Genomic DNA, 26,875 nt, shown 5'->3' with positions numbered 1-26,875 from the left:
TCCTATGAATGACATTCATTAGTTTCTTAGACGTAAAAGGGTGGGTATGATGTTTAAACATAAAATACATGTTCCCAGTAAAAAATAAGCAATCGAGGCAGTTTTGAAGATCTGACCTAATTGGTTGCTCTTTGTTTTTTCCTAAATCTTATCTACACTAAAAACTTTGATGAACACAAAAACGCTTAAAACTACATCAGTCTCCTGAGAAATGAAATGCAACTCCTAGGCACCAAAGCACTTGTTTCGTTCAATTACATGCAACATCCTCCATTTGAAAATTAGTTATGAAACTGATTTTTCGGACAGCATGAGTGAATGAGTTTAAAAATCAATTAGAGCTCTACTGCAGGTTGACTCTTGAAACTTAATCCCTTCTGCTTTGACTGATAAGCCACACGATAATAAGTTACTAATCTATGTTAAATAATCCACTTTCTGTCGAAAAAAAGAGTGAAAGGACGAAACTTCAAATCAGTTCAGAGGGTATAATTTCATCAATTAATAAAGTGAATGTAAAGGTTTTCTCAGCATAACAGGTGGTTAGTTAAGATGAAGACAATTTTTGACAAAATAATATTTATCACATGCAGCTTGAAAAATAAATATTCTCACTCAAAGCGCTCCGACTTAAATGATTCTTCTGCTAGGCTGGGTCGAAAAATGACTTTTTTCCCCGGAAACGAATCATGTTGAAAAAAAGTTGTATTACCATGTCAGAATAACGTACACAAAATTTGAAGCGCCTAAGTCAACTTTAGACCCCTCTGCCGTCGCGATTTAGGCGTAAATTTTAAAAATGCATTTAAAAGGACGAAAAAAGGTCGTTTTCCGTAGATTTTCCCGAGTTACTGGCATTTGGGGCAATAATTTTACGCATTTTGCCGTATTTTAAGTGGTTAAATGAGTAACCGGCGAGCGAATCATAAAAAAACAGCGACGCTGCAGGACGCGGCGCCTACGCTTGCCCCTAGCGCGACGCGCGGCTGAATACCTCCCGTTAGCCACTGATTGGGCGCATAAGGGAGGGGAATGAATGTATGATCGTGGTTAGAACTGATTTCTCCATGAATCAAACCCTTTCCTTCAACATTCTGATGTTCACCTTAAAGATCACCTATTTTTATACTTTCCTCAACAAAGAAAGCTTGAAGTGTGGAGAGTTCAGCCTATTTTTTCAATTTCCTTGGAGGATTAAGGATCCTAGGATTAAGGCAATTGCAAAAATAGTTAATTTGTTCTCATTTCTCCGGACCAATTTAACAGTTTTTAGCTGCTGAAATACTATTTGGAGCTGGGCACGAGGATGCACGCAATGCATGACGTTGAAGTCAGCGCGAGGGCGGGTTTTAACGCCGGCGTAAGACTCATTCGCTTCAGCTTGACAACCCACCGCCTGACCTCGGTCATTCCTAGATGAATGCTATCACCTGATTGGCTGCCAACTGAGGGTGAAAACTCATCCCAAAATTTGAAGTTCCTACGCTTGTCTTGTATTCAGTCACAAGATTTAGATTCGCCTTATCGTTTGAACAACAAACATCGAGTGAACGAGCCCGTCGAATTATTGTGCAATTTGATTAAGTTGTTAGTTGATTGAGTCGGTTTAGTTGATTAGGCTGTTGATCCGTCGATGAATGATACGCGAGTGTTGAGTTAACATTCGAAAATGATGAAGAAAGTGACGAGAAGCACAATTGAGTGCCCTTTTTTTGGTGTTTCCGCGCCCTCAAGTGGTTCAATGATGCCAACAAACCAGGAGGTGATGAAGTTCTTTTTTTACACTCGTGAACTTTTACGAGTCGAAAATTGTGGCCGGAAACCTATAATCCATATGATTGCTTCGTCCATCGCGAAAAAACTGTGTGAAATTAGGAGGAGAGCTTTAATCCCTACTAGCCGTGACAGAGAGAGCTGTTAAAGCTGCGATCATACGGTATCATCAAAAGTACAATGACATTAAGACGAGTACGTGTAAACCTCATAAAGGCGTGTCACTTACAAAGAAAATTGACGATTATAAAACAAATTCGCGGAAATTAATGAATATTTGCACTTGCAATTGTCAGCAAATTAAAAAATGTACTTGTAAACAAGGTTCAGAGGTTCCTGAATAAGAAGTGTCGTTTTTAATCGATCAACAGTGTGGCGGCGCGTCAGCACGCCACGCGCATCACTGAGAGTATGTATGCCATTCAAGATCACCATGTGAGTTCACGAGCGAAAGATGAAATCCTCGAAGAGCCCCAGCTTTCATCTACTCCCGCAGGAACTCTGGACCTCCCGGTATACAAATCTCGCTAATGCCACAGCGCGTGGCGCACTTCAGTCTCAAGAGCGCCAAAGTTATTGCATCTTCTCAAGAAGCCCTGAGCTCATCGTAGCCGAAAAGTGCATCCTTCTCTCAGTCGAGATCAATATCAACCGCACGATGGACGCGCTCCTGACTTCATTTGAAGACGCCTGGACCTTGGCCCCCGAAAACAAAAAACCGCTCCTCACTCAAGAACATCGCAAAAAAATGGCAGGAACACCGATCAGACCTTGGACACCTCAGCTATTCTCCATCAGTGAAAGTTCATCCCCAGTGTCTTCTTCCGACGTACAGTTCGCTAGTGATGACCCTAGAAACCCAAAAAACAAAAACATCACCCCAGGCCCCAGTGCCCCTTCAACCCTCAGTGCGCATCTTCCACCAGCCACACCCACCCCTAGTGCAAGTATGCCCAAACCAGACACCGTGAAGCCCAGCTCCGGTCCTACACCCCCAGCCGTTCAGTGCACTACACCACCGTGCAAAAACTCCAACACCCCTAGTGCGCTTATACCAAAATCACAAGTTGTCAAAACTTTCTCCACCTCTACACCCCCGGCAGTTCAGTGCGCTACAACACCATGCGCGAAATCCACCGCCCCTAGTGCGGTCCTGCCTAAGCCAGCACTAACCTCTGGGTTTATCATCAATTTTTTTGGAAATTTAGTATTTTGGAAAACAAAGAAACAAAGTATTGTTACTAAAAGTAGTACATTTGCTGAATATGTTGCTTTGTCGGAAGCCATTTCAGAATTATTATTTGTTAAAGAATTAGTTAAATTTTTTAATATAGAAATTAAAATGCCAATTAAAGTGTTTGAAGACAATTCAGGAGCCCTAGACATAGCTCAGCGTGGAAATTTTACAAAAAACTCCAAATATATCGAGATTCATTACCATTTCATTAATGACAACTATAAAAAGGGTGTAATTGATATTCTTCCCATTGATTCAGATGAGAACACTGCTGATTTATTTACGAAGCCACTTGGCAAAATTAAATTTGAAAAATTTCGTCGAAATTTAAATTTAAAGTGAGAGAAAATTGAAAAAAAAACAAGTTAAACAAGTCCAACACATTAAAAGTAAATAACATAAATTCAAACACAAATTTGAGAGGCGTATAAACTGAAATCTTTTTTGTAACAAATTTGTATTTAAATGTAAGTTTTTTCTTTGTATTTGAAATATTTGTTAATTCATCTTTGTACCTTCTTAGAGTAAAAGATAAATTTAAGGAGGCGTATTGATAATGTTGATTCACGCTAGAGAGCAGCACCTATTTCATGTGTGTGAAGAAGTCTCTACTTGTATTGGAATGATGTACTCATGTAATAATGGCGTCGGATGTCGGATATCGTGAAATGTACCGGTTCGGTTTAGTTTGGTTTTGTGGAATAAAGGAAACGAATAAGTCTATCGTGTAATGTCTATTTATTAATTTTCTCAACACCCTTCACCACCTCTAGAACTCCGGCAGCCCACTGCGCTAAGCCGCCATCCGCAAAACCCACCACCCCCAGTGTGGTTGTGCCCAAATCACCAGCCGTGAAAACTAACTCCGACTCTACAACCCGGGCAGTTCAGTGCGCAAGAAAATCTAACACCCCTAGTGCGGTTATGCCTAAATCGCCCGCCGTGAAAATTAACTCCAACTCTACAATCCCACCAGTCCAGTGCGCCAAAAAATCCAACACCCCTCGTGCGGTTATGCCTAAATCACAAGCCGTAAAAAGTACTTCCAACTCCACCACTCCGGCAGCTCAGTGCGCCAAGTCACCATGCGCAAAATCCACCCCCAGTTCCAAACAGTCGAGCGCCCTTCAACCGAAACCCTGGAAGTCGCGAGCCTGAAAAACCGATAATGCACCCTTGGACCCACAACCCAAGCAGACTACCCCCAAGACTACAATGGACACTCCTAGGACCAAAACGCCTGCACCAGCCCCTGGAAAACTAGCAACCACATGGAGAATTCCAAAGAAAACCAACGCACAGGATTCCATGCTACCTGGCACCACACACCCCCCGGCCAGGACTACTACCACACAACCAACATCTGACACCTCCAGGAAACGAAAATCACCATCCGAGTTGTTCCTCGAACTAGGCTTGGACCTACCGGACCTGGACCTGTTATCTCCACTACATTCGCCCGTCAGCGCACCTCCGCCACCTTCCAATGGACTTCCACCGGCCATACAGACTCCGCCATTCTCCCCACCCCCGATTCCGGAACACACTGCTACACCGTCAACAGCAGAATCACCAACGACACCAGGTCCCTCAGTGGCAGCGCCCCTGGAGTCCGAGCCCTTACCACTTTACGCCACAACAGATTAAGCGGCTTTTGGAAATCAGTGGCGTTGATATCAAGGAGACAGGGGTTTTGTTGAAAGGAGCGAGAAGAGCATCATCGCAGAGGAGTCTGGAAGCAAGGAACTCTGAAATTGATAAGGAACCCGATCCAGAAATTCAGGTTTCAGATGAAGAACCGCTCTCACAAACGTCTCATCAAGGATTTTCAACAGATGATGATAACTCGATCAGTTCAGTAGTTGACATGCTTCGTCAGGAAAAAATCGATATCAATTCTAATGTGTGCAAATCATTATCCGGGCAAATGCGTTTGCAATTACCAACAGTGACTGAAATTCTTGCGAGAACTGGTGTGCCCACTAGAGCTGCTGCTATGATTGTCACGACAACTTTAGTAGATGCTAAATTAATTAACGCGACGGACAAATCTAAAGTTGTAGACCGGAGTTATTTAAAACGTCAGAGGAAGTAAATGCTCAAGAAAATAGCCGATGTTGAAAAGAAAATATTTTTTTGGAGTATTTGTAATTCTAAGCAGACAGTACTTTAAAAAAAATTTCCCAAAAACAGGAGGTAGCAGAAGTAATAAAGTAAAGTGGGTTATCGGATTTAAAAAAAATCAAAATTTCCTCCCTTGATTGGTTCCCAACTACTCTTCATTTCCTATGATTCTCTACAAGCTGCTAAGTGCTTGCATGTACTCGTGAATTTATTAATTCTACAATTAACCATAACCTTTTCAAATAAATGCCATTTTTTAGTGCCATTATCGTGCTATTTTCAATTGTGTGCCTTATTGTGTAATTGGTGCTTCATATAGTTCAGTTACATAGTAGTTATGTAAATAAATGTTAACGTGGGCAGGCGAAAAACCGACTTCCCTAGAAGGCCAAAAGTGTTTTATGCTTTCATTTACAGCGAGTTTCAACCTGCTGATAATGTCGAGAAAAACTCAAAAAAGTGTAGGCGGTGTTCAAAAATTGTGAAAACAAGTTATGACACTAGCAATCTTTACCAACTTTTTTAAAATCACCACAAAAGTTTATACCAAACTTTACTCGATAAAGAATTATCCAAGAACAGAGGTAATACTTGTGTTTTTGTTTTTAAATTTTTTTATCTGATTGAAAATGGAATCGATTTTTTTGGAATCAAATCGATTTCCCGAAATCGATTTCTTCGAAAAAATCGCCATCATTATCTAGGAGTTTACACAACAGCCACCTCTCACAGAAAATTTGAACATCCTCAGTGGAAAGAGTTCTTAAGGAAGCCCACCCTTAAGATCCCTACAAGAAAGGACCACAAAGAATTACAGCACTTGGGTTAGACAAATCGAAAGACTCTGAACAGTTGATCAAAAAGCTTGATGAGTGGGCAAAATCACAAAAAAATGTAGCAATTGAACCCCTGAAGTTTAACAACAGAAGCCAAAATGTGAGTAAGTCTTTTGAAAAATTCAGCTCGGATCTAAAGAGGCTCCTTGTTCATTGTGACTACAGAACTCACCAGAACGAGATACTAAGAGACAAGATAATGATGGGTGTGTCAATCACGCTTCAAAGCAGTGCTTGTTTTGAACGGAATATCCAACCCGAGAAAAGATCGAGAAAACGCGCAAAGCGGTTGAGGTAGTGAGGACAAATGTGAAGTTGAGAGCTACATAACAAGAAGAGCTGGAGCGTAGCACTTGCTCATACGTCAGTAGATGTGAAATTACAATTTTTGTTGGATAGTAATGTTATCATGACGTCGTGTACTAGCATATTGCTTCAAATCTAAATTTCAGCCGAGTGCTAATTACCACAACTCCTAAATTCCTCGCCAATCAAGGAATTTCTATTGCTCTTTGCAATTCAGAATGTTATGGAGTTCCTCATCAAACCATCACTTCTTGAGGTGAACGAAGACATCCTCAAGAACTGGTTAAAATTCAGGAGGCAGTAGACCAAATACAGTGTGAGAGCTGAAATCAGCAAGAAGGACGCGACAGTTCCCTATATCAATTTTATTTTGAGGCAATTATTTCATGCATAGTGCCTCGAGGAAAAGTGGAGATTTGACTGGTTGTTTTCAGTGGCATCATCTCTTTCTCGACAGATGTGGATCAAGGCTCCAATAGTCTTAAGTTTAAAGAGCAACGATTTTTGTATAGTGAAGCGTACCCCTAAAAAGAAATTATAGTTTCTAGAGTGAGATTACAATGTTTTTGTAACAAGTGAGAATAAGCCAAATCAATACCTTTGACTTTTTTTTATCTTCCATTCACTCTGCGTTTCAGACAACCAGAACGCAAAGAAAAATGGAGGAGGTTAAACTTACTTTGGGGAAATCAGTCAGGAACTTATATTATCAGAGTCTTTGGTCAATTAGCTTTTCTTCTACAGGCGCATGTTTGTGTGCAAGGTATAGAAAGAGTATTGAGCTCAGGGCACTGACTAGGAAAATAACGTCAAACCATCGGTGATAAAAGCTGAACTGAAGCTCTCCCAGGACCTGGGTAATGATAATACGGTACTCGGGTGGCATGTTCATTCTCATCAAAAGAACTGAGGATACAAAATACATACCCTGCAACAGACATAGAAATAATTAGCACTTATAACTGCAGTAAGGTAAGTTGTAGAGGTAGTTCCTTTATCTTAAAACTGGTCACGGTTTTGTGAGTTTTTTCACAATGGCAAATTACGAGATGTCTTTGTTTTGTTTAGTTCGGGCTTTCAGTCTGCAATGTTAGTAAGTTCAGTATCTGTCCACGGATAAAACACTCCTGTATGCGAGACATGCCCTATATTTTGAGGTCCTTCGAGGGGAAAAAAATGAAGATCTCTTGCATTCCTTGAGACGCAGTCTAAATTTCCGTCATTACTGCGCACATTTTTCACCAACTTGGTAGTCTCTTGATTTGAGCGATGCTGTTTCTTTCTACAGTCACACTCAGCAGGGTTTGATACATTTCATTTGATCAAATAACCACCAGCATTTCAACATTGCATAACGTAAACAACCCATTCCCAAGTTTTGCAACATCCATCTTAAATCATTTTATAACCGCTAGAGCGTGTTATTCAATGTTCTTTGGCATATCATAATGCTACAAGCTTTATTTTTATTTTTTTCTTAACTTCAAATAAAATGAGGGAGAGTTCCATGTTAAGAGCTTCATCTTCCTCAGTCTTAACTCTATTACAAGCCCAAAATAACTGTTATTCGAGACCATAATGAGTTCAGTATGGATTAGAAGGGAAAATATTTGTAAAACTTAATAACCATTGAAAAAAAAAGTTTAAAAACTCACCATTATTTGAGCAAGAATTAGAACGATTATATTTGATGATTTGCTGCTTGATATTGCATAAAAAAACTGAAAGAAAAATTACAATAAATTAGTGTGAATCTAGAGAGTTCACCATGTTAAAAATCAATTTATCAATATCAACAACCCTTAACCTCTAACCCTAATAACAGGAATAAAAATGAACATTTAAACCATTTTTAACTGATAAAAACTTTAACATGTTGCCTGTCACAGTATTTTAGGTACATATTACCCTTTAAATATTTACCCTAGCACCAAAGTCCCCCTCCTAAAAGAAACGAACAAGAAATGAAAGTTCAGCGATGCATTTTCCATGATTTAGTGCCTGCCTTAAGCCATAAGCATATACTTGGTTCCGATAACAGCTGGCCTCGACTTTGGACCCTTAAAAAATGTTTCCTTCTTCTTCCTCATTTTCAGTCGCTCGCCCGGGAGCAAGTTCAGGTATTTACTGCACTCCTGCATTTAACTGTTACAGATTATCAGAATTTTCGATTTTGCAGACCTTTGTGAGTTTGGTGATTGCTTGTCCTGAGACTAAAGGCTTTCAGATTTTATTCTCATCCAGGGTGAACATTGAACATTTCCCCAGAAGGTTTCAGAATCTTTTTGAAAAAATGGATCAGCTCTTTGCATTTATATTAAAATGAATCTATTTTTTGTTCTTTGGGTTCTTATTCAAAATATTGACATCAATCATTAACACGACAGAACTCACCTTGGTAAGAGTTAAGAGAAGACCTCTGATGGATGTCACAACAATGCAACCAACTAAAAAGAAAGAGATATGCTGGGACCAGAAAGTTACATCAATGTTCAGCCCAACCCAGTGAACCAGAATCTCCATTCCTCTAGTTACAGGGTCTTTTTTTCCAACACGGTCAAATATGATATTGATTGTTGACTGAAACATAAGAAGATTTTGAATAAATAATTTAAACAGAGAACATTTGATTAAGTTTTCAATGAAACAATAGATAAGCTTCCATTTTTTTGAGTGAAAAGTTCTTGACGAGTATACAAAAAATGCAGGATAACCGATTCCATTAGGCAAAGTAAAAGTGATCAGGAAAGCACAACTTTTTTTCCTGTGGGTTAAGGTGACTATCGCCATCTCATGAGCAAATCTTAGGGATATAGTTGTGATCTTGCGAGTGCAAGCCCACTTTCCAGCCTGTTTTTCTTTAGGTCCAGTTTAATACATATATGCAAATATGAGCTTGCGATCTATTTGAGAGGGTTTCAAAACCCCTCTGATAAAATTTTCAATTTTCCGATTAAAAACAAATCTCTTAACTTATTCCAGATCCTGTGTAAAAGTTCCCACCCAATTCAATTCAAAAAAATTTTTCATTGGGAATTTAAAATTATTCTACAGAATCAAGAAATTTCCAAAAAAAATACCGCTTACCCCAGGAAAAGTGTAGAACTTTTTCCTATCTACATATGGAAGTCTAATCTCCTAGAAAAGTGTTTGTTGTCTCCTGGCACAATTGAAGTGTGTCGTAATGTTTGTCAATTTTCCGTCAAGGCTAATTGGATCCATGATTGGTGCAGCGCAGTAATTTATACTTCCATTTTACAAAATAAGGCACTAAAAGCTAATGATGCAATGCAAAATTTTTATCTCTATTCTGAGAGATGCTTTGCACCCAACTTTACTTCATTCGTTTACATTGTATCCATGGTTCAATATGCTCCAAAACTACTTGAAAGAATAAAAACTTACGATAAAAATTTTCCACAGACAATAAAGAGAGAAGAAGTAGCCGAGGAAATTAAAGTATTTTCCTCTCCATGTTTTAGCCCATTCTGCTCGCTCCATCATGTTACGTGTGTCATGTGCTTCAAGGAAGAGCTGACGACTGAGCTCTTCCAGTGCAGCTGCTTCTTGCTTCAGCTGATTGATATCTATCTTTAATTAAGGAAATAACCAGTAGAAATGATGATAGGAATTAGGAAACTCATTAAAGTATTCCAATTATGCAACAGCTGAATTTCAATCTTTTCTAAAATGATATTTTATTATATTTTCTCTGGTTCCTTCCCGTTAGGAAAAAAAAGATAAATTAAATCTTGTAAGAGACTTGGCTCCTTTCTAAATTTCCAATGAGTGATTCTAATTACAGAGAAATAAATCAAATTCTTACTAATCAACCAGCTTTTTGACAACCAACTGACAGAGTCCTCATTTTCAAAGAAACTCAGTTCCTGCGCGCTGAACTTTCATGAACAAAATATGACGTTTTATACAAAATGAAACAAAAAATAACAAAATAACTGAATTTAAAGGGAGCAAAGTTTTGAAAATTAAAAAGGATACTTTCAGATGATCCTTTCACTGAACTAGTGACAGTCCTCAGGATACCCCACAATCCATGTTGATTTCGATTCTGACTACCATTGGACAAAGCATTTCCACGCTTTGCTAGTGCTATTCTCTTCTTCTTTACTATTATCATGTCCATCGTTTGCATGAGTCGTTTTTCAATTGAATGGATGTCCGATGGCTTGACATTCCTAAGAAAAAAATTTAAATCAAATTAGTATAATTTTTCGAGCCCTGTGCAAGTGATAGAATTTATGATTTTAAATGATGGACCTCTACACAAAGTATAAATTAAAGCACCCAGATCCTATTCAAAATTCTACATAGAAGATGATTCAAGCAACAGGAAGTTAGGAAATCAGATTCTAAGCAAGATATAAACATGTGCTTTTAACACAATTGTTAAACTCGGCAAAAAAGTTGAGAGTATATAATATATAGCCAAAAAATTTCAAAATCAGCTTATTTTCTAGTTTTTCCCCATTTTTTGCTGGAGAAGCAAAAGAATTCCTAATGCGGCATGCAAAATTGACAGCAACTTCATTGTTTGAATGTAAAATGAGAATAATACATAGTGACTAACACAATCACTGATTGTTACACTGAAATCTGAAATCATTCAGATGTCCACAGAAAATAATTTTTTTCTGACGTTTTAGTGCAAGCCAGAACATAACCTTTCTTGGCTGGTAAAAATATCTGGCTTGGCACTCCACTGTACTTGCAACACATGTATTTCAAACTCATTAAAATAAACAAATGATACCTTATGAAGTATGCCATAGATGTATACGGGTAGTTGACAGCACCAAATCCTGAGAGAAGTGCCATGACGGTGACTCCGATGACCCCAATTCTACTGATTCCCTGTTCAATAGATAAAATACCTTGTTTGGGACTCAGAATTGGGAAGGGGTCGCCCAATTTCCAGAACAAGTAGAAGTAAAAGAAATAGATGAGGAATGTCAGAGGTCGAATCATCTGTAATCTCACTGAAACATCAAGACAAAAAAGTTACTATCAATAGATTGGAAAGCAACCCAGTAAAAAACTTTTGGACAAATATCACATCTTTAATGAAGGAATTTCTAAAGGATATTTTGTTGTAAGAGACTCAGTGGCTTGAATTTGGCGAAATTGATAGAGAAATTCTGATGATTAATGGAACATATTTTTTAGCTGAGAGGCATGAATACTCACTGTCAACATTTTCTTTTAACTTTTCAGTCCCGATTTTTCCATTATCTTTTTATTAAATATTTGCTCATATCACTATTCAGTATTCAAGCTGAAAGTTCCTTTTTCATTCTGAATTATGTTCATTAACCCTTTTATCCAGGACTATCAATTGCATGATGATTACTTGATCAACGAGATAAGAGACAACCAAGAGCAAAGCCCTCCAATCAGAAAGAGCCAATGAATGGCATGACTTCTGACATCTAACTCCCTTTAAATACTTAAGCTTCATTCGATTCTGGGCCTGTGGATCTTTTAATCCACAGGCATCATATTGCGTCTCTCTCAAATCATCGAACGTCTTTGACTCTCCGTGTTACGATCTAGCTTGTGTTTCCGTTTTGTGATTTTGTGCATTTTTAATAATTAATACAACATGACCAATGGCTTGAGCTCAAAATTTTTCGTAATTTTCTCTCGCTCTCCCATAAGCTTTCGTTAAACTTCCTTAATCAAATCTATTTATAAAACACTCACCGAACTGAACATTGCTCATTATGAAGTATGCAATGTAGAATGGTATTATTACAATGACCATGAACAGCATCATGTAAAGTCCAATATTCCAATGTAAATATCGAGAACTGAAACCAATCCAAGAGAGGAGAGTTTAAAAGAACAGAAAAAACTATAGGCAATTGGTTCTTTGTTTAGATTAAATACATACAAATGACAGTAATTTAACAATATAGACACAGAAAAAAAGGAGAATGAATTTGTAAATGAATTTGTAACAGCAATTTAGTATTTTATCAGTGGAATTTTACGATTGATCAGATTTGGAGTTAGATTTGTGGTAAGCTCAATTTTTCTCAATCTAATGGCAAGGTCATTGGTTATTTGATTAAGATCCTTTTAAAAATTTTATGCTGTTATCGCTCAAGTAACTTGTTTGGGTTCAAGTTTTAATATAATGTTCCTTAAGACCTGAGTACAATAAAATAAAATTTTTTGAGTATCAATCTAGAGAAAATCAGGTCTGAAAAGTGCATTTTTGGCATTTAAAGACAGTTTATCGTTCGGAGAAGTGCCACCAGTGAAGTTTGGCGTTAGCCTCCATAAAATTTTTACCATTTTCAGTTTAAGTGATATCATCGACGAAAGTACTGACAAATCCTTTTAGTGGCTTTGGGATGTCATAAGTGAACAGATTGTATAAGATAGGACCTAGCATGCTGCCCTGAGGAATACCTGCTGTTATTGGGTGGAATTTAGAGTATTAATTGTTGAAGCGAATTCTGAACTGTCTGTTGTGGAGATACGATTTCAGTAGTTGGAAGTGGTTTTTGGGCAACAGGACCCAAATCTTGCAGAGGAGACCTAGTTGCCATACTTTATCAAAGGCCTGCGCAATGTCAAGAAATGCTGCCGAATAGACTTTCTTGTTTTCTAAGATCCTCTCTACAAGAGCCGTCATCCTGTGTACCTGCTCAACAGTTGAGTGACCAGTGCGAAAACCGAACTGATGATTAGGAATGATGTTTCCCTCGTCTAGCATCATCTTACTCAGGAGATCGTAAGGAACATCAAATCAAAAAACTTCAAAATTGAGCTAGCATCAAATTTCTTGGTATTGGGGGTGGTGGCCCTCCGCAAGAATTCTATTTTCACAAGAATTTGTTGGCGGTTGAAACGTTTGTTTTGTTTCCTGTAAGTTTTTTATTATTTCTCATCTCTACATAGTTTGAGATATTATTTGTTTAATTTATTTTTGGCCTGTAGCTCAATTATTTTTTAAAAAAATTACCTTGAATTTAAGACATCGACTATTTCAAAAATAATCAGCTCAAACATTGTACATGACAGTGAAAAAGTGATTGAGAATATAAGCTGGACCAGGCGGTGATGAACTTCATAGTCTCGGAAAAGCTGCTTCACAAAGAAAAGCCATCCGCCCACAAAAAATATGGCCTGAAACAAGAAAACTAAATTGAAACAGGAAATCTAATTATTTATGAAAAGTTGGCATTTCGGCGATGCAAACTCTCTTCCTTTAGTCATTAATAGGTATCCTGTAACTCACATCAAAAGGTACATGTTGACTGTACTCTATAGATGTGACTTCTGGCTGTTTGATGCAAGTCATTGTCTACAGTGTCATACTGTCCTACAGTCATAGAGCTAATTAATCTAGGTGCCATAAAACCAACTTAGGCTCAGGGATCTGATAAGTAATTTCTTTTGATATTATTAAACTTCAACCCACTGCCCAAAAACCAAGCAGATAACTATCCAAATTTCAGGGATTCAGTTAAGTCAACATTTACTGATGCAATACATAAAAGAGTTGCGCTGAGCAACTAATACATGGCCTCTTGCTGATGTCAGTATGTAGACCAGTTTTACGCTGTCAATGCGCAAGACTTTCAATTTGTGGTACAGGTACGGAATTGATTGGATTCGGATTTGGGTGATTTGAATAGAAAGTGCCAATTTGTTTCTTTATTCAGAATGTTAAAAGTTCAAGAAGATATTGTATTACCTGAGTTACTAAAATAATGAGTGTGTCTTCGAGGAAGCCCATGACGATTGCTTTTGTGGAATTATTCAAGCACACGTTCGGTACAGAAGTATGACGTTGAAATGTTGATTAGGAGAAGCATAACGAATTACGGTGGAACCGACTTACTGCAAAAGTAAGTGTTGTAATGAAATAATTTGATTAAATTCAATCCACGTACAGTACAAAATTGGAAATGCACAGACACACCAACACTGGAGTTGACTGATGGATGACATCGATGGCTTTGTGTTGCCAAGTCGTACGAATCAGTAGTTAAATATAAGATAAAGCAAACAAAGTAATGCCTAGATGAGGTTTGATAAAATTTTTCTCTTTAGTTAAAATCTTTTTTATATTAAGTGTCTTTTAAAAATATTTATGATCCTATTCAAATTAAAAAATATATTTTTTGAAATTAGACAACGCTGTATACAACTGTTTATGTTCTAAATTGTTTACACATTTTTGCAGGTTAGTTTGCCTTTGCTTTTCACATGATTTTGCCGATCACCGGTGATTTTATTCTTAGCTATTTTGGCCGTTTCTAGGTAAGTTTTTAATCGTTATTTATAGTTTTATCACTCCGCGCATTACCCTTTGACATTCTTAAATTCTACCTCATTTGACCAATTGAGAGTCATTTGGATTTAACAGATGGAAGGTGTGATGTGAAACAAGTATTAGAAACTTCGAAGGTTGCAGACAACTTCTGTACCGTTTCTCTCTCCACTTTCCCACGATATCCTTTAAACTTCAACTCTCTATTTTTCTACCTATTTTGGCAAATAAATAAAATAAGTTGAGTTCAATTCAAACTCATCTATATCCCTTGCTTATTATTTGACAGCAAGCCTGCGGGCCGATTATTGAAAGCTTAAAGCAGCCCGATACGACATCGAATTGCGATATATTGCATGGTTAAGATAGGGCTATGTCTCGTCGTATTGTATCGACCTAGCTTCAATAATCGGGCCGTAGGATCTTTGAATGTGCAAATGTACCTTTCGTTTCTGCCCTTAAAGCAATACCACAGGACGGTTACTAAGTCTACCCCTCAGCTGCTACTTTTTGTGTTGTAGACTATAAACCCTGCAGTTTGAGATGAGTATCAAAATGTTAGTATTTGTGCACTAGAGACCTGATCAGACTGGTTAAAGCAACTGTTAGGTAGGCTGGCTTCTCGGCAAGTGAGGACGGTGGGACAGCGAAGAAAAAAAAATGTGAAGCGCGAATTTGATATGTAAATTTGAGGTTTATTACTTCGGACATAAAAGGTTCACATGAACATGAAGCAAAATATCACTGCAAGGCGAGACTCAACAAACAAATAAAAAATTGAAGCATGAGGAAAATCGAAGAAGGGACCAGTTTCAGAGCTCTTCCCTTTACCTCAAGAAGAAATCAAATGAATCACAAAATGGCCGGTCCATCTCTCTCCCAATCCGATGTTCGATTGTGACGCTGCGCGCGGAGAGGTTTGGAAGCTTCCTCATTTCGAGAAGGAGGCGGGAAGCAAACAGAGGTGATAACAGCAACTTATTTATTTATGAAAGCACTTTCCCATTTAGGGAAATCATAAGTGTATCTAATTATTTTTTTTTCTACAAGAAGCCAAAAGTGTTAGTTCTTCATTCTTTGTTTTATGTTTCAGAAATGGCCGGAGTACTATTCGAGGATATATTTAATGTCAAAGACATTGACCCAGGCGGCAAACAGTTCGATCGAGTCAGCAGACTTCACTGTGAGAGTGAATCTTTCAAAATGGATCTTATCTTAGACGTTAACACATGGCTATACCCAATGGAATTAGGAGACAAATTTAGGCTGGTTCTTGCAGTAACACTTCGAGAAGATGGTTATATCGACACTGGTGACTGGAATCCGATGGAGACAGAAGGCTCGCGAGCGGACTCCTTTGAGTATGTAATGCACGGCTCAATTTACAGAATAGAAGGTGAAGACAGTTCAAAAGAACCTTCAAAAACCAAACTAGCAGCCTATGTATCATTTGGTGGATTACTTATGCGACTGCAAGGCGATCCCAACAACTTGCACGGGTTTGAAGTAGATCAAAGCCTTTATCTACTAATGAAAAAACTTGCTTTCTGATTCTCTGTTTCACAATGTTTTGTATTGTACCTTTCAAGAATTATTTTTTGTAATGTTTAAACATCCTGCATGTATATATTTATTTATGAATTAAATGTAAATAACACCATCTTTATCATGCATCTTTAATTACATGACCCTCAAGTATCTGCAGACAATTTTAACAGCTTATCACAGAAATTATGTAGTCCTTTCCTTACCAACTGTACTTAATTTGGAAGCCTACTTTGCCACTTTGCCACACTTATTTTCCTGCATCAGTTCAATATGGCCTTCAAAAACAAAGTAATAATTTTTTGCTAATTACATGCAAAGGTTGGAACTTGGTCGAAAAATCATCATGAGTAAAGGGGAAGAAGTCATGGCAAATTTGGAAAAAGAGGCAATAGAGAAGGAGAGGTAGAATAATATATATATTAATCATAATCATTAGTAATAGAGAAGGAGCGGTAGAATAATATATACATAAAAGAATATAATTAGTAATATTTAAGTATTCCATGCATATTTTGTACATTCTATTAAAACAGTAACAGCAGCTAGGACCCCAGCGAAAAATGGAAGAAATTAACTATTGAAGTTCACCTTCCAACTACAGATTATTAAGGGAATATTTATTATCAAATCATGACGAACATTCACGAAGCCCACTCGGGGCTGCTATGTAGGGTTACTTTTCTGGGTGGTTTGTTTAACTAATGCTGATTACTCAAACTGATTTCAACCGCGAGTTAAATCCGGTTTGTCACACCAAGTTTTGCAAAAGTCCAACTCACTGATCAAATGGAATGCATAATTTATGAATGACATTCATATTTAAGTTTTTGCATTCGACTAATGTCAGTTATAATAAATACTTATATCTTTAGAATTGATTTTCGAACTTCACGTTGTGTGGAATTTTTCTTCGCAAAAATTGCGAAGACAAGGCATAGAGAAAAAAAAGGAGGTGTTTGCATTTCGGGCATCTTGGAATTTTTCATAGAGTATCTATAGCTTTGATGACGTCATTGGGTACAGCGACGTTTTTATCCTGTCGATTTTCTTGGAAATGGTGTAATTTAAGGGAAAAAGTCATTCTATAAAAAGTGCTTGAAATTAAATAAAGAGTTGATTTAAGTAAAAAAATCGGACATTATGGTCCGTTTTTACAGCGTCAACATAACCCTCAACGAGCGTCTTGTTTACATTGATGACGTAGGTGGGTACAAATCCTCAAGATGCAAACACCTCCTTTTTTTTCTCTATGAAGACAAGGAATGCAACAGTGCTTGCTTCAGATGCCGTTAGTGTCAAAACCCTTTTCTTGCGCGCGCGGAATTTTTTCTGGCGCGCGGAATTTTTTTCGGCGCGCGGAAAGAAAAAACCCGTTTTCGATGAAAATCTCTGAATTTCCGGATTCCGCGCCGGTATTCGATATATTTGCGCCGTTTGTGTCAAAACTATTTTTTCCGGCGCGGCGCTCCAAATCTGTTCCGCGCGCGGACTTTTCGATATATCGATTCCTGCTCGCCGCCGGCGCGGCGCTCCGAAATCTGTTCCGCGCGCAGAATTTTCGATATATCGATTCCTGCTCGCCGACTGTTTTTTCCGGCGCTGCACCAGAAAATAATTCCGCGCGCCACTTTTTCGATATATCGATTTTTCTGCGCGCGGAGAATATTATCTCTCTTTTGAACGATTTCCATTATCGATCCTCTGCGTGCCCCTGCCGTATGTGGGTCGTGTAAACAAACGCAGATTGATAACACAAATGATCCAAACAACTCGAAATCTCTTAATTTTAATTAATTTAAATCCATTTTCGACTTCAACCAAGCATTTGGCAATAATATTCATCGTATTTTACAACCTGGAGCCACGGCCTATCGGCTCATTTTAAGGTGCATTCTGAAAATCAGTTTTACAAGTCCAATGTCCAAACCCAGACTTTCTTCTTTCCCTTTTTTTTAACCATTCTCTTTTCACTTTCGCCTCAAATCAAATGTTTTGCAGTTTTTTTGTCTTAAGTAAGTGGTCCTGAATTCATTCAAGAGTTAGAAGTTAACGATTTATTTAGTATGATAGCCTTTTGACCTCTTAAGCTTTATCGATATGATCTCATGTAGTTCGAGGTTTCTTTGGCCCAAACCAAGTGATTACTTACACATCTGATGTGAGTCTTATGGCTCTTCAAATTCGCAGTGTAGAATTAAATCAGAGACTACAGTTACTTAATCCAGTTCTGCTCTCTTGTTCAATGTTTGTCATACGTGTTTGTTCGGTGACCACTGTAGTGCATATACACAGTTATGCTATCGGTACAGGTATTATTTCTTGTTTTCTACAGTCAGGACTTTCTCTTAAGCGCAATAATTTACCAAAGAAATTCACCTAGTTGCGTAAATAATTTGGTGTATAGATATTCTGTTAATGTCTCCTTGCGGTGATGCAAAGTTTCTGAGATCTGTCATAAGTGGATTTTGCATTTGGACGGTCACTCTTGCCTGATAAAATTACTGCTCTAGCAACTTCAAATTTATACTTTGATCTCTGATTCATCACTAAATGACACTCGTGCGGGGTCATTTATCTTTAATCAGTTCAAAGCTATTTCGACAATGAATCATCAAAGGTCCGATTGAAGAAGGAATTTTCTGGTGAGTGCTGCGGCTGAACCGACATCACAACTCAACTTTCAAAAGCATCAACTTATAAAAATTTATGAGGAAGTGGTAATGGTAAGTGGAAATCATGGTAGTGCTCGCTTCTTTCTTAAGCAAATTGTGCGCTCAAAATTTCAAAATCTACTCACCTGCATGTATATTTGAAGAGGAATACGACATGATATGTAGCAGGCTACACTTCATCTATTAATAATACGTAAATATGTCTTCCGAGCATTCTTAGGAAACTTCCACAATTTTTAGTTTTGTTCCTGAGAGAAAATTTTGAGATGACTCTGCTGGTATTCCCAGTGTCTTTTCAGAAATTTTGTACTTCGTAGGTATCATCAAATACTTAAGTATCAACAGATATTGTAGAAGATAGAAAATTTATTTGAGGATTCCTGCTAGTATGTTGTGTTTCCTGCAGCAACAAGGCTCATCACATTTCATGGAATGAAGTAATCAAAAACTACTTACTTACCTACAGCTTGGTCAGTTTCATGTCTTTCTAGAGTGAAGAAAATATTTTTTTTTCTCTCTATTTAAGAATTCAGGGTGAATCAAACCTGTCCAACAAAAATTTTAATAAAATGCCTTTGTTCAAAAACACATAAGAATCATTTCAATTGTAAAGATGCCGACGATTCTGGTTAAAAGTCCGAAAGTCGGCTGATTTACTGAATTTCTCAGGTACAGACGGATGGAAGGATTTTGAAAAGACATAGAATTACATCCTCCCATAAGAATAAGTCAGGAACATGGTTAAGGTTATCTGGGGATGACATTTGTAACATTTCGTTGCATGATTTTATAATCGAAGAGAAACAGAAAGTCTGAAAATTTGTAAATCTACGTACATGGTTTTCTAGTTAGGCTATGACATCGATATGCTCGTTTTGTTATCAATTAATCTCCATAAAGGTAAGCATACCTACAAACACTGTTCCACAAGAGATACGAATGTAACTTGTGATACCTAAGTGACTTTACCAATCTTACCTGTTAAACTACCAGCTACCTGATTATTGAAACTATGTCAGCCCGATATGAAAAGACATAGCCCTATCTTCTCCATGTAATATATCGGAATTTGTTGTCTTGTCGGGTTGCTCTAAGCCTTCAATAATCGGCCTGCTGATGAGTTGCAAAATATTTCCACTTCTAGACGAATGATCATGTCTTGGTTGATGCTTTCGATAGTAGAGTTGTGATGTCGGTTCAGCCGCAGCACTCACCAGAAAATTCCTTCTTCAATCGGACCTTTGATGATTCATTGTCGAAATAGCTTTGAACTGATTAAAGATAAATGACCCCGCACGAGTGTCATTTAGTGATGAATCAGAGATCAAAGTATAAATTTGAAGTTGCTAGAGCAGTAATTTTATCAGGCAAGAGTGACCGTCCAAATGCAAAATCCACTTATGACAGATCTCAGAAACTTTGCATCACCGCAAGGAGACATTAACAGAATATCTATACACCAAATTATTTACGCAACTAGGTGAATTTCTTTGGTAAATTATTGCGCTTAAGAGAAAGTCCTGACTGTAGAAAACAAGAAATAATACCTGTACCGATAGCATAACTGTGTATATGCACTACAGTGGTCACCGAACAAACACGTATGACAAACATTGAACAAGAGAGCAGAACTGGATTAAGTAACTGTAGTCTCTGATTTAATTCTACACTGCGAATTTGAAGAGCCATAAGACTCACATCAGATGTGTAAGTAATCACTTGGTTTGGGCCAAAGAAACCTCGAACTACATGAGATCATATCGATAAAGCTTAAGAGGTCAAAAGGCTATCATACTAAATAAATCGTTAACTTCTAACTCTTGAATGAATTCAGGACCACTTACTTAAGACAAAAAAACTGCAAAACATTTGATTTGAGGCGAAAGTGAAAAGAGAATGGTTAAAAAAAAGGGAAAGAAGAAAGTCTGGGTTTGGACATTGGACTTGTAAAACTGATTTTCAGAATGCACCTTAAAATGAGCCGATAGGCCGTGGCTCCAGGTTGTAAAATACGATGAATATTATTGCCAAATGCTTGGTTGAAGTCGAAAATGGATTTAAATTAATTAAAATTAAGAGATTTCGAGTTGTTTGGATCATTTGTGTTATCAATCTGCGTTTGTTTACACGACCCACATACGGCAGGGGCACGCAGAGGATCGATAATGGAAATCGTTCAAAAGAGAGATAATATTCTCCGCGCGCAGAAAAATCGATATATCGAAAAAGTGGCGCGCGGAATTATTTTCTGGTGCAGCGCCGGAAAAAACAGTCGGCGAGCAGGAATCGATATATCGAAAATTCTGCGCGCGGAACAGATTTCGGAGCGCCGCGCCGGCGGCGAGCAGGAATCGATATATCGAAAAGTCCGCGCGCGGAACAGATTTGGAGCGCCGCGCCGGAAAAAATAGTTTTGACACAAACGGCGCAAATATATCGAATACCGGCGCGGAATCCGGAAATTCAGAGATTTTCATCGAAAACGGGTTTTTTCTTTCCGCGCGCCGAAAAAAAATTCCGCGCGCCAGAAAAAATTCCGCGCGCGCAAGAAAAGGGTTTTGACACTAACGGCGTTCCATAGCTTCAGATCATATCATATCCGAATCATATCTTTTCTAGTCCTCATGGAAATTTCGACCGCATTCTCGAAGTTCCCGCTATTTAGATCACGTGACAATCTCAATACCAAATGGCCAATCAATGAGTTGCGTACTATTATTGCGCCGTAGTTTGTAATCTTTGGTGAGTGGTGACTTTCTTGACAGGTCTAGAATTTTTGATAAGAGATAACACGGCATAAACAGCGTAAACAACCGTTTAAAAGTATTAAATTATAGAAATCAGTGCGTAGTTAATTCAGTTCATCATATTTTTTATCTGTCGAGGGTCTTTGCATACCGAATTGGATCATCTAGCCCGGACTATGGAACTGTCATCGGATATTTCCTTACTTTGTTCAGTCAAGTAGTATGTATATACTAACATACGCACCCCTAATGTTGTATAATAACTGCTTCATGTCATGCTGCCTCTAAATCACTTTTGAATACATGAATAATGATTAAAGTTTCACCTCTAAAGGTCTTGATAGCTTTGAATATACTTCTATTTCTTCTTTGCGGTTTTATCCTCCTTCTAAAGTTTTTCGGAGTCCAGTGCGTTCTAATTCAGAGTATTTAACACATCCGCTATTAACGATCTCCATTGAACAATGAGCAATGTAGATCATGTCTGATCATTTCATCTCACTGCTCCAAGAGGATATCATCTATCCCTACATATTCAGCAAACTGTCACTGAAAGATTACTTCAACTTGCGATGCCTGTCAAAAGCGTACAAAGAACTTGTAGATTGTTATTTTCAGCAGTTGAAAACCTTGGATCTGTCCAACTACAAAAATTTTTCGGAGGATGCTTTTAGGGTAAGTTTGCATTCAATGTTGAAGCTTTTTTGAGATGATTGTAGATACTTGATGATAACTAGGATAAGCTCTGGGAAAACGTTCGTCTACCTCCCAACGAAAACTTTAGTAAGAATGGCGAGAAGTGAAAAGTATCAAAGTCAATTGATCTGAAGTGCTGAAGCACCTGGAGTGTGTCTGTGATTAGGGATATAAAATTTACTAAACTTTCTTTAAAAAAATGTGGAAAGTATTTTTTTTTTTATAACTGGACCATACATAGAACAAATGTACACCTATAATTGCTTAATTTTTTGTCTCCTTATGGTCTTAACGGAACATACAATGAATTGCTCACAAGGAATATGGTTTGTTTTTCCTCCCAATATCAGGACATTCCCGGGTTACGTAAGTCCCCAATGTTGTAATTTCCAACAACTCAAATTATTCTTTGAAACCCCAAGAATGGTTTTCCCAGATTGCAGAATATATTTTAAACTTGATCGCATCAGTTAAATATCGACGGTGTAAGTCGGCAATCACATAACTCGGTTTGCGATGTCGCAGACTTCCTGTCATACTTTATTTTTTAATTGGTAAACTACTCAACGGCAAGTCTTTAAAAATACCGTGATTTTTCTTCTCTGTGTGAAGAAAATTCTGCAAAAACTTCAAGTAATCATGTCCATTTGTTCTCCTTTGAAAAAATAACATAGTTGCGGAGATTTTCAGACACCACAAACGAGTTATGTGATTGCCGACTCACACTGTCGATATGTATCTTGAATCATTGTTAGTTCACATTTCCTAAAATTCCACCTAATTAACATTTTTACCGGTATTTTTGCAGATCTTGAATTTGAATTGTACTCACTTGACCTGTATTCAGTTGAAGTCTTGTCCGTGGATAACCAATGAACTCTTGATTCCTCTTTTTAAGAATAACAAGAATATTGTGTCTCTGAATCTCAGCCATTGTGAAAATCTCACTGCAGCCTGTTTACAACCAGTAATAGTATCCTGTAAGGTAAGGGCCTGGTCTCTCTTTTCGAGCTACTGTTCAATACCTATTTCAGTTTTTAAGAGACATCCATTTCACTGTTATCAGAGGCCTGCTGGGCATTCATTTTATTGTTCTCCATGGCTTACTTTTGTGAAAATAAAATTACCAATTTTTTTCAGATGTAAATTGTAGTAATCAGATACCTATACAAAAACCTACGATGAGTTCAATCCCAGGGAAAACATTGAGGTTGAAATTACATACCGATAAAATCTCATTCACTAAGCTATCCTTTTTTTTCTTTACCATTTCGAGAAAATACTCACTTATTCTCGGAAGAAAGCCTTGTTTAATAAGGTAACTTCACGTATCAAGGCTGGATTTTAAAGTAAATTTACCCCCCCCCCCCCTACCCAAAGCCCTCACCCACCCAATAACAATTATTGCTGTGAAAATACCAAACCAATGTATAAAGTTGGAGGGAGAGATGAACAAGTTGAATAAGTAATGATTTCTGTAGAACAATGACTGAATTTTAAAAAAAAAAGCCTTAGCTCAAAAGGTAGTCGAGGGACGCCAACTCCGGTCGCCAGATTTTCATCTCATACACAATGGTCCTCATTCTAATGAATGGCAAAGAACCAAAATCAATCTTCATTAGCCACCGAAATATACTCATAGGTAAGTCTTAAAACCCTTTTACTTTCTAAACCATCTACTCCCCACACATTTACCCCCGTATTCTTTTTATTATTGTCTCTAAAAAGGTAACATTCTAAACTTACATACTTGCTTCTTCCACAGGAACTAAAAGACTTGGATCTGAGCGGTAATCATTGGTTGACAAATGGTTGTTTAGAAGCTTTGATTTTTCACCACACAAATTTATGCTCATTGAATCTAGCTGACTGCTCTCAAATTTCTGATCAATCTGTGATTTACAATCTGCTACGCAAATTTACCAAGTGAGTATCATTCAACAATTTACATACCTACTCGCCTGCATGTGGTTGTAAGTAAACTCGTAACAAATAACATGGCTTCTGAATTTATTCTGTATCAAGTAGAGAATTGAGTTTCAGTAAGACTTGATGTGATACTTTACTTGCGCACTTCATAATTATTTTTCCTCATTTTCTTTTCCCAAGGTTCAGCAAATGAAAAGTTTAATTTCTTTTTGAAATATTGTTTCTTTTTCTTGCGCATTTCATAAGTAATTTCTTTTAGTTATTTTCTGCAACTTTTTAGCCCTTTGAATGTGAATATATTCGTGAGTTCTTTCTTGCGTTTTTATAGGTATATCCTCAATATTTTTGTTTTCAAGTTATTTTTTTTCCAATCATAAATAATTTTTCATCATAAAGAACTGAGTGAATCAGGAAAAAACCAACTCATATTCTTAGGAAGAGGAATTCGCCTGAAGCATTTTTTGAATAAACATACTATGTACATCAAAATTTACTTATATCAAGAGAGTGTTAGTGGAAACCTAAAGAACCCTGCAATATCATCTTATGAAGTGGAGCCCCATTAAGCCTGCTTTTTGGAAAATTTAAATTTCTACAGGATATGGATTAAATTTCAATTCCTCCTTTTCTGTGTAAGTTGACCAAAATTTTGTCAGACCCTTCAAGTGATCGTGCAGAAAATATAATGCTTAAAACTGTAAAATGCTCAAATTCATCAAAAACTCACAGTAGATAACTTACCAAGTTGCAATTTTGCATGCTGATGTAAAATATGCATGATGGAATATGTTTTCTGCATAGGAAATTTTTGAAATATTAATCCAAAAATTTTTAAAAAATTATAATAGAAAAAATTCCCTCTCAATTCAGACGATTTTTTTAGAATTATCAAGTTGATCCTTCAAGCCCAAAGGCTCCGCTTAAAAGTTCATAATTGCCTTCTTTTTACGGTATGAAGGGGATGAATTAAAAAAAACCTCAGATATTTGAGTTCTTTCATTTTTCCTAGGGTGTCGCATACAAGGAGTTTAAAACTGTGGATGTTGCAATTAAGTTGAAGAAAAATATTAATCTGTTGAGGTTTTTGTCTTATGGTTCCCATGCTTTTCACCATGAAATTTTGAATAAATACTAGGAATTGAAGTTCTTCATTATCTTAAAAAAGAGCCCTACAAAATGTAGTGCAATTTGAAAATGGTTGGTTTTCCTTCGTGCACAGTTCATTTCCATCATAATATTCAATTAAAAGAGCAGTAACGCATACCTAAGAAAATATATCCTTCAAATCTCCAACACAGCATACTCGTTGTGTTTCAGGATTTGATTTATTTAATTTTCACACTGAATCTGAGAGATGAATAGATATACGTTTTTGGAGTGGAGGAAAAGATGCTCCAGATTTTTTCAACAAATGCCTGAGAAACATCCTAAGACCCTTTCTGCCGTTTCATTCTTTTGTCAAACAGACTCTTTTGGATCACACTACGTACAAGTCAATGTGGCTCAGCTGAAAAGCAAAGAAAAGCATAGAAATTGAAAAAATTGTTGTAAGATTTTAGCCTCCTTTTCTTTAAAAACAATTCAAACTTTTTTAAAGTCTAACGGAACTGCAGCATAGGGAAAGTTAGTTCTTGTTCCACCTAAGTAAGTAAAAAAATACCAAAAAAACTTCATATTGACTGACTTTTCTTTTTTCATTACAGTTTAAATCAACTGGACCTCTCTAAAAATCCATCAATTGATAATCAGATCTTGGCTGTTGTCGCTGAATCCTGCTCAAACATGAAGAACCTCAAGTTGGTGGACTGTCCAAACATAAATCCCAGCAGTGATGTTATCCGATACTTACTGGAGAACTGTCATCTGGAAAATTTGACAATTATCAACAAAAATCCACGACGGTTCCCAACATGACAGCGGCTTGTGAAGGTTTAGCTTATTCTCAGGCGGAATGGACTTGGTATCATGAAGACCAGCTCACCTATATTGACTCTTCATTTCCAGATGTTGTGTGGTTAATGAAAATTCAGCCAATGCAGCTGTGTAATAAATGCAAGAAAGTAAACTTTTTTTCTCTATATTAGGGATACGGCGAGTTAGAATGAGTAGTTACAGAATGTTTTTAATCTCAACAACCCGGCGAAGAATTGAATGTGCTGGAAAGGTCCAATATTTTGTCTGCCTCTTGATCTGATCATCGAGTTGCCTGGTTATTCCAAGGACAATAGCTAGTGTCTCCACTACCTCTGTCTTTGCCACTGAAATGTGGAGACATTTACTTAAGTTGACCCTTATCCACACTAGCGATAAAAGGTAGGAGACATAGTTTAGAGAACATGGTCCGAGCATCATCGAAGTGGTTCAATCTGGGCTGTTCTATTCTTTGCTGGGAACTCGAGTTAAGGAGAACAACAAAACTTTATCTCCAAATAAATTGTTTTCAGTAGGTGCCAAAAAATACGTATGTATTCTGGAAAGTTCTGAAGCGAACTGAAAAACATGAAAATAAATTATAATAAGGAAATCAACTCTCTGATGATTGGTTAGGAGCTCAGTAAACAGGCTCCAACTTACAGAAGAATCTTAAAGTCATTCAAATAATACCAATATTTTTTTTAAAAAATCAAAAAAAAAAAAACGCTCCGTAAGAAATATTTAAATTTTAAATGAAGTTTCTCCTCTTTTGTAAATGTACTTTTCTA

At 37.3% G+C, this 26,875-nt stretch overlaps 3 protein-coding genes across 4 annotated transcripts; 2 read left to right on the top strand and 1 right to left on the bottom strand.

The window, feature by feature from the left end:
- Positions 1-124: 124 nt before the first annotated feature.
- GPHR (Golgi pH regulator) lies at positions 125-14,451 on the bottom strand. 2 transcript variants are annotated; one of them, XM_019048317.2, is made up of 10 exons: positions 14,003-14,451; positions 13,268-13,431; positions 11,998-12,104; positions 11,048-11,273; positions 10,276-10,472; positions 9,682-9,863; positions 8,671-8,856; positions 7,932-7,997; positions 6,956-7,204; positions 125-2,624 (listed from the first exon to the last, which is right to left on the bottom strand). In XM_019048317.2, exons 1-9 carry the CDS (start codon positions 14,042-14,044, stop codon positions 6,986-6,988), a joined length of 1,389 nt encoding a protein of 462 aa, XP_018903862.1. In that variant the 5' UTR covers positions 14,045-14,451; the 3' UTR covers positions 125-2,624; positions 6,956-6,985. The 2 variants fall into 2 exon arrangements, with proteins under 2 accessions (XP_018903862.1, XP_018903861.1); XM_019048316.2 differs by lacking the exon at positions 125-2,624 and having other exon boundaries at positions 6,605-7,204; positions 14,003-14,450.
- Positions 12,531-16,245, top strand: LOC109034906 (DNA-directed RNA polymerases I, II, and III subunit RPABC3). Its single transcript, XM_019048318.2, has 3 exons — positions 12,531-13,170; positions 14,495-14,571; positions 15,675-16,245. The coding sequence occupies exon 3, from the start codon at positions 15,677-15,679 to the stop codon at positions 16,130-16,132; it is 456 nt and encodes a 151-aa protein (XP_018903863.1). The 5' UTR covers positions 12,531-13,170; positions 14,495-14,571; positions 15,675-15,676; the 3' UTR covers positions 16,133-16,245.
- Positions 16,246-21,550: 5,305 nt separating this feature from the next.
- LOC109034876 (F-box and leucine rich repeat protein jetlag) lies at positions 21,551-26,238 on the top strand. Its single transcript, XM_019048254.2, has 4 exons — positions 21,551-22,223; positions 23,053-23,229; positions 24,010-24,170; positions 25,877-26,238. Exons 1-4 carry the CDS (start codon positions 22,029-22,031, stop codon positions 26,085-26,087), a joined length of 744 nt encoding a protein of 247 aa, XP_018903799.1. The 5' UTR covers positions 21,551-22,028; the 3' UTR covers positions 26,088-26,238.
- The last annotated feature ends 637 nt before the right edge of the window (positions 26,239-26,875 follow it).

The sequence above is a fragment of the Bemisia tabaci genome, chromosome 7 (assembly GCF_918797505.1).
Source record: "Bemisia tabaci chromosome 7, PGI_BMITA_v3".
NCBI classification, from domain to species: Eukaryota; Metazoa; Arthropoda; class Insecta; order Hemiptera; family Aleyrodidae; genus Bemisia; species Bemisia tabaci.
Note: the sequence above shows the minus strand (reverse complement) of the source record. Positions and strands in the feature narration are given on the sequence as shown.

Bases quoted from the DNA above. Each gene is read 5' to 3' on its own strand.
- LOC109034906 (XM_019048318.2), top strand. From the start codon at position 15,677: ATGGCCGGAGTACTATTCGAGGATATATTTAATGTCAAAGACATTGAC.
- GPHR (XM_019048317.2), bottom strand. From the start codon at position 14,044: ATGGGCTTCCTCGAAGACACACTCATTATTTTAGTAACTCAG. The intron at 10,473-11,047 runs GTATCATTTGTT...TTTTTTTCTTAG, and splicing joins TCTATGGCATACTTCATAAG to GAATGTCAAGCCATCGGACA. The intron at 9,864-10,275 runs GTATCCTTTTTA...AATTAAAGATAG, and splicing joins AGTGAAAGGATCATCTGAAA to ATATCAATCAGCTGAAGCAA.
- LOC109034876 (XM_019048254.2), top strand. From the start codon at position 22,029: ATGTCTGATCATTTCATCTCACTGCTCCAAGAGGATATCATCTATCCC. The intron at 22,224-23,052 runs GTAAGTTTGCAT...GTATTTTTGCAG, and splicing joins TTTCGGAGGATGCTTTTAGG to ATCTTGAATTTGAATTGTAC. The intron at 23,230-24,009 runs GTAAGGGCCTGG...CTTCTTCCACAG, and splicing joins CAGTAATAGTATCCTGTAAG to GAACTAAAAGACTTGGATCT.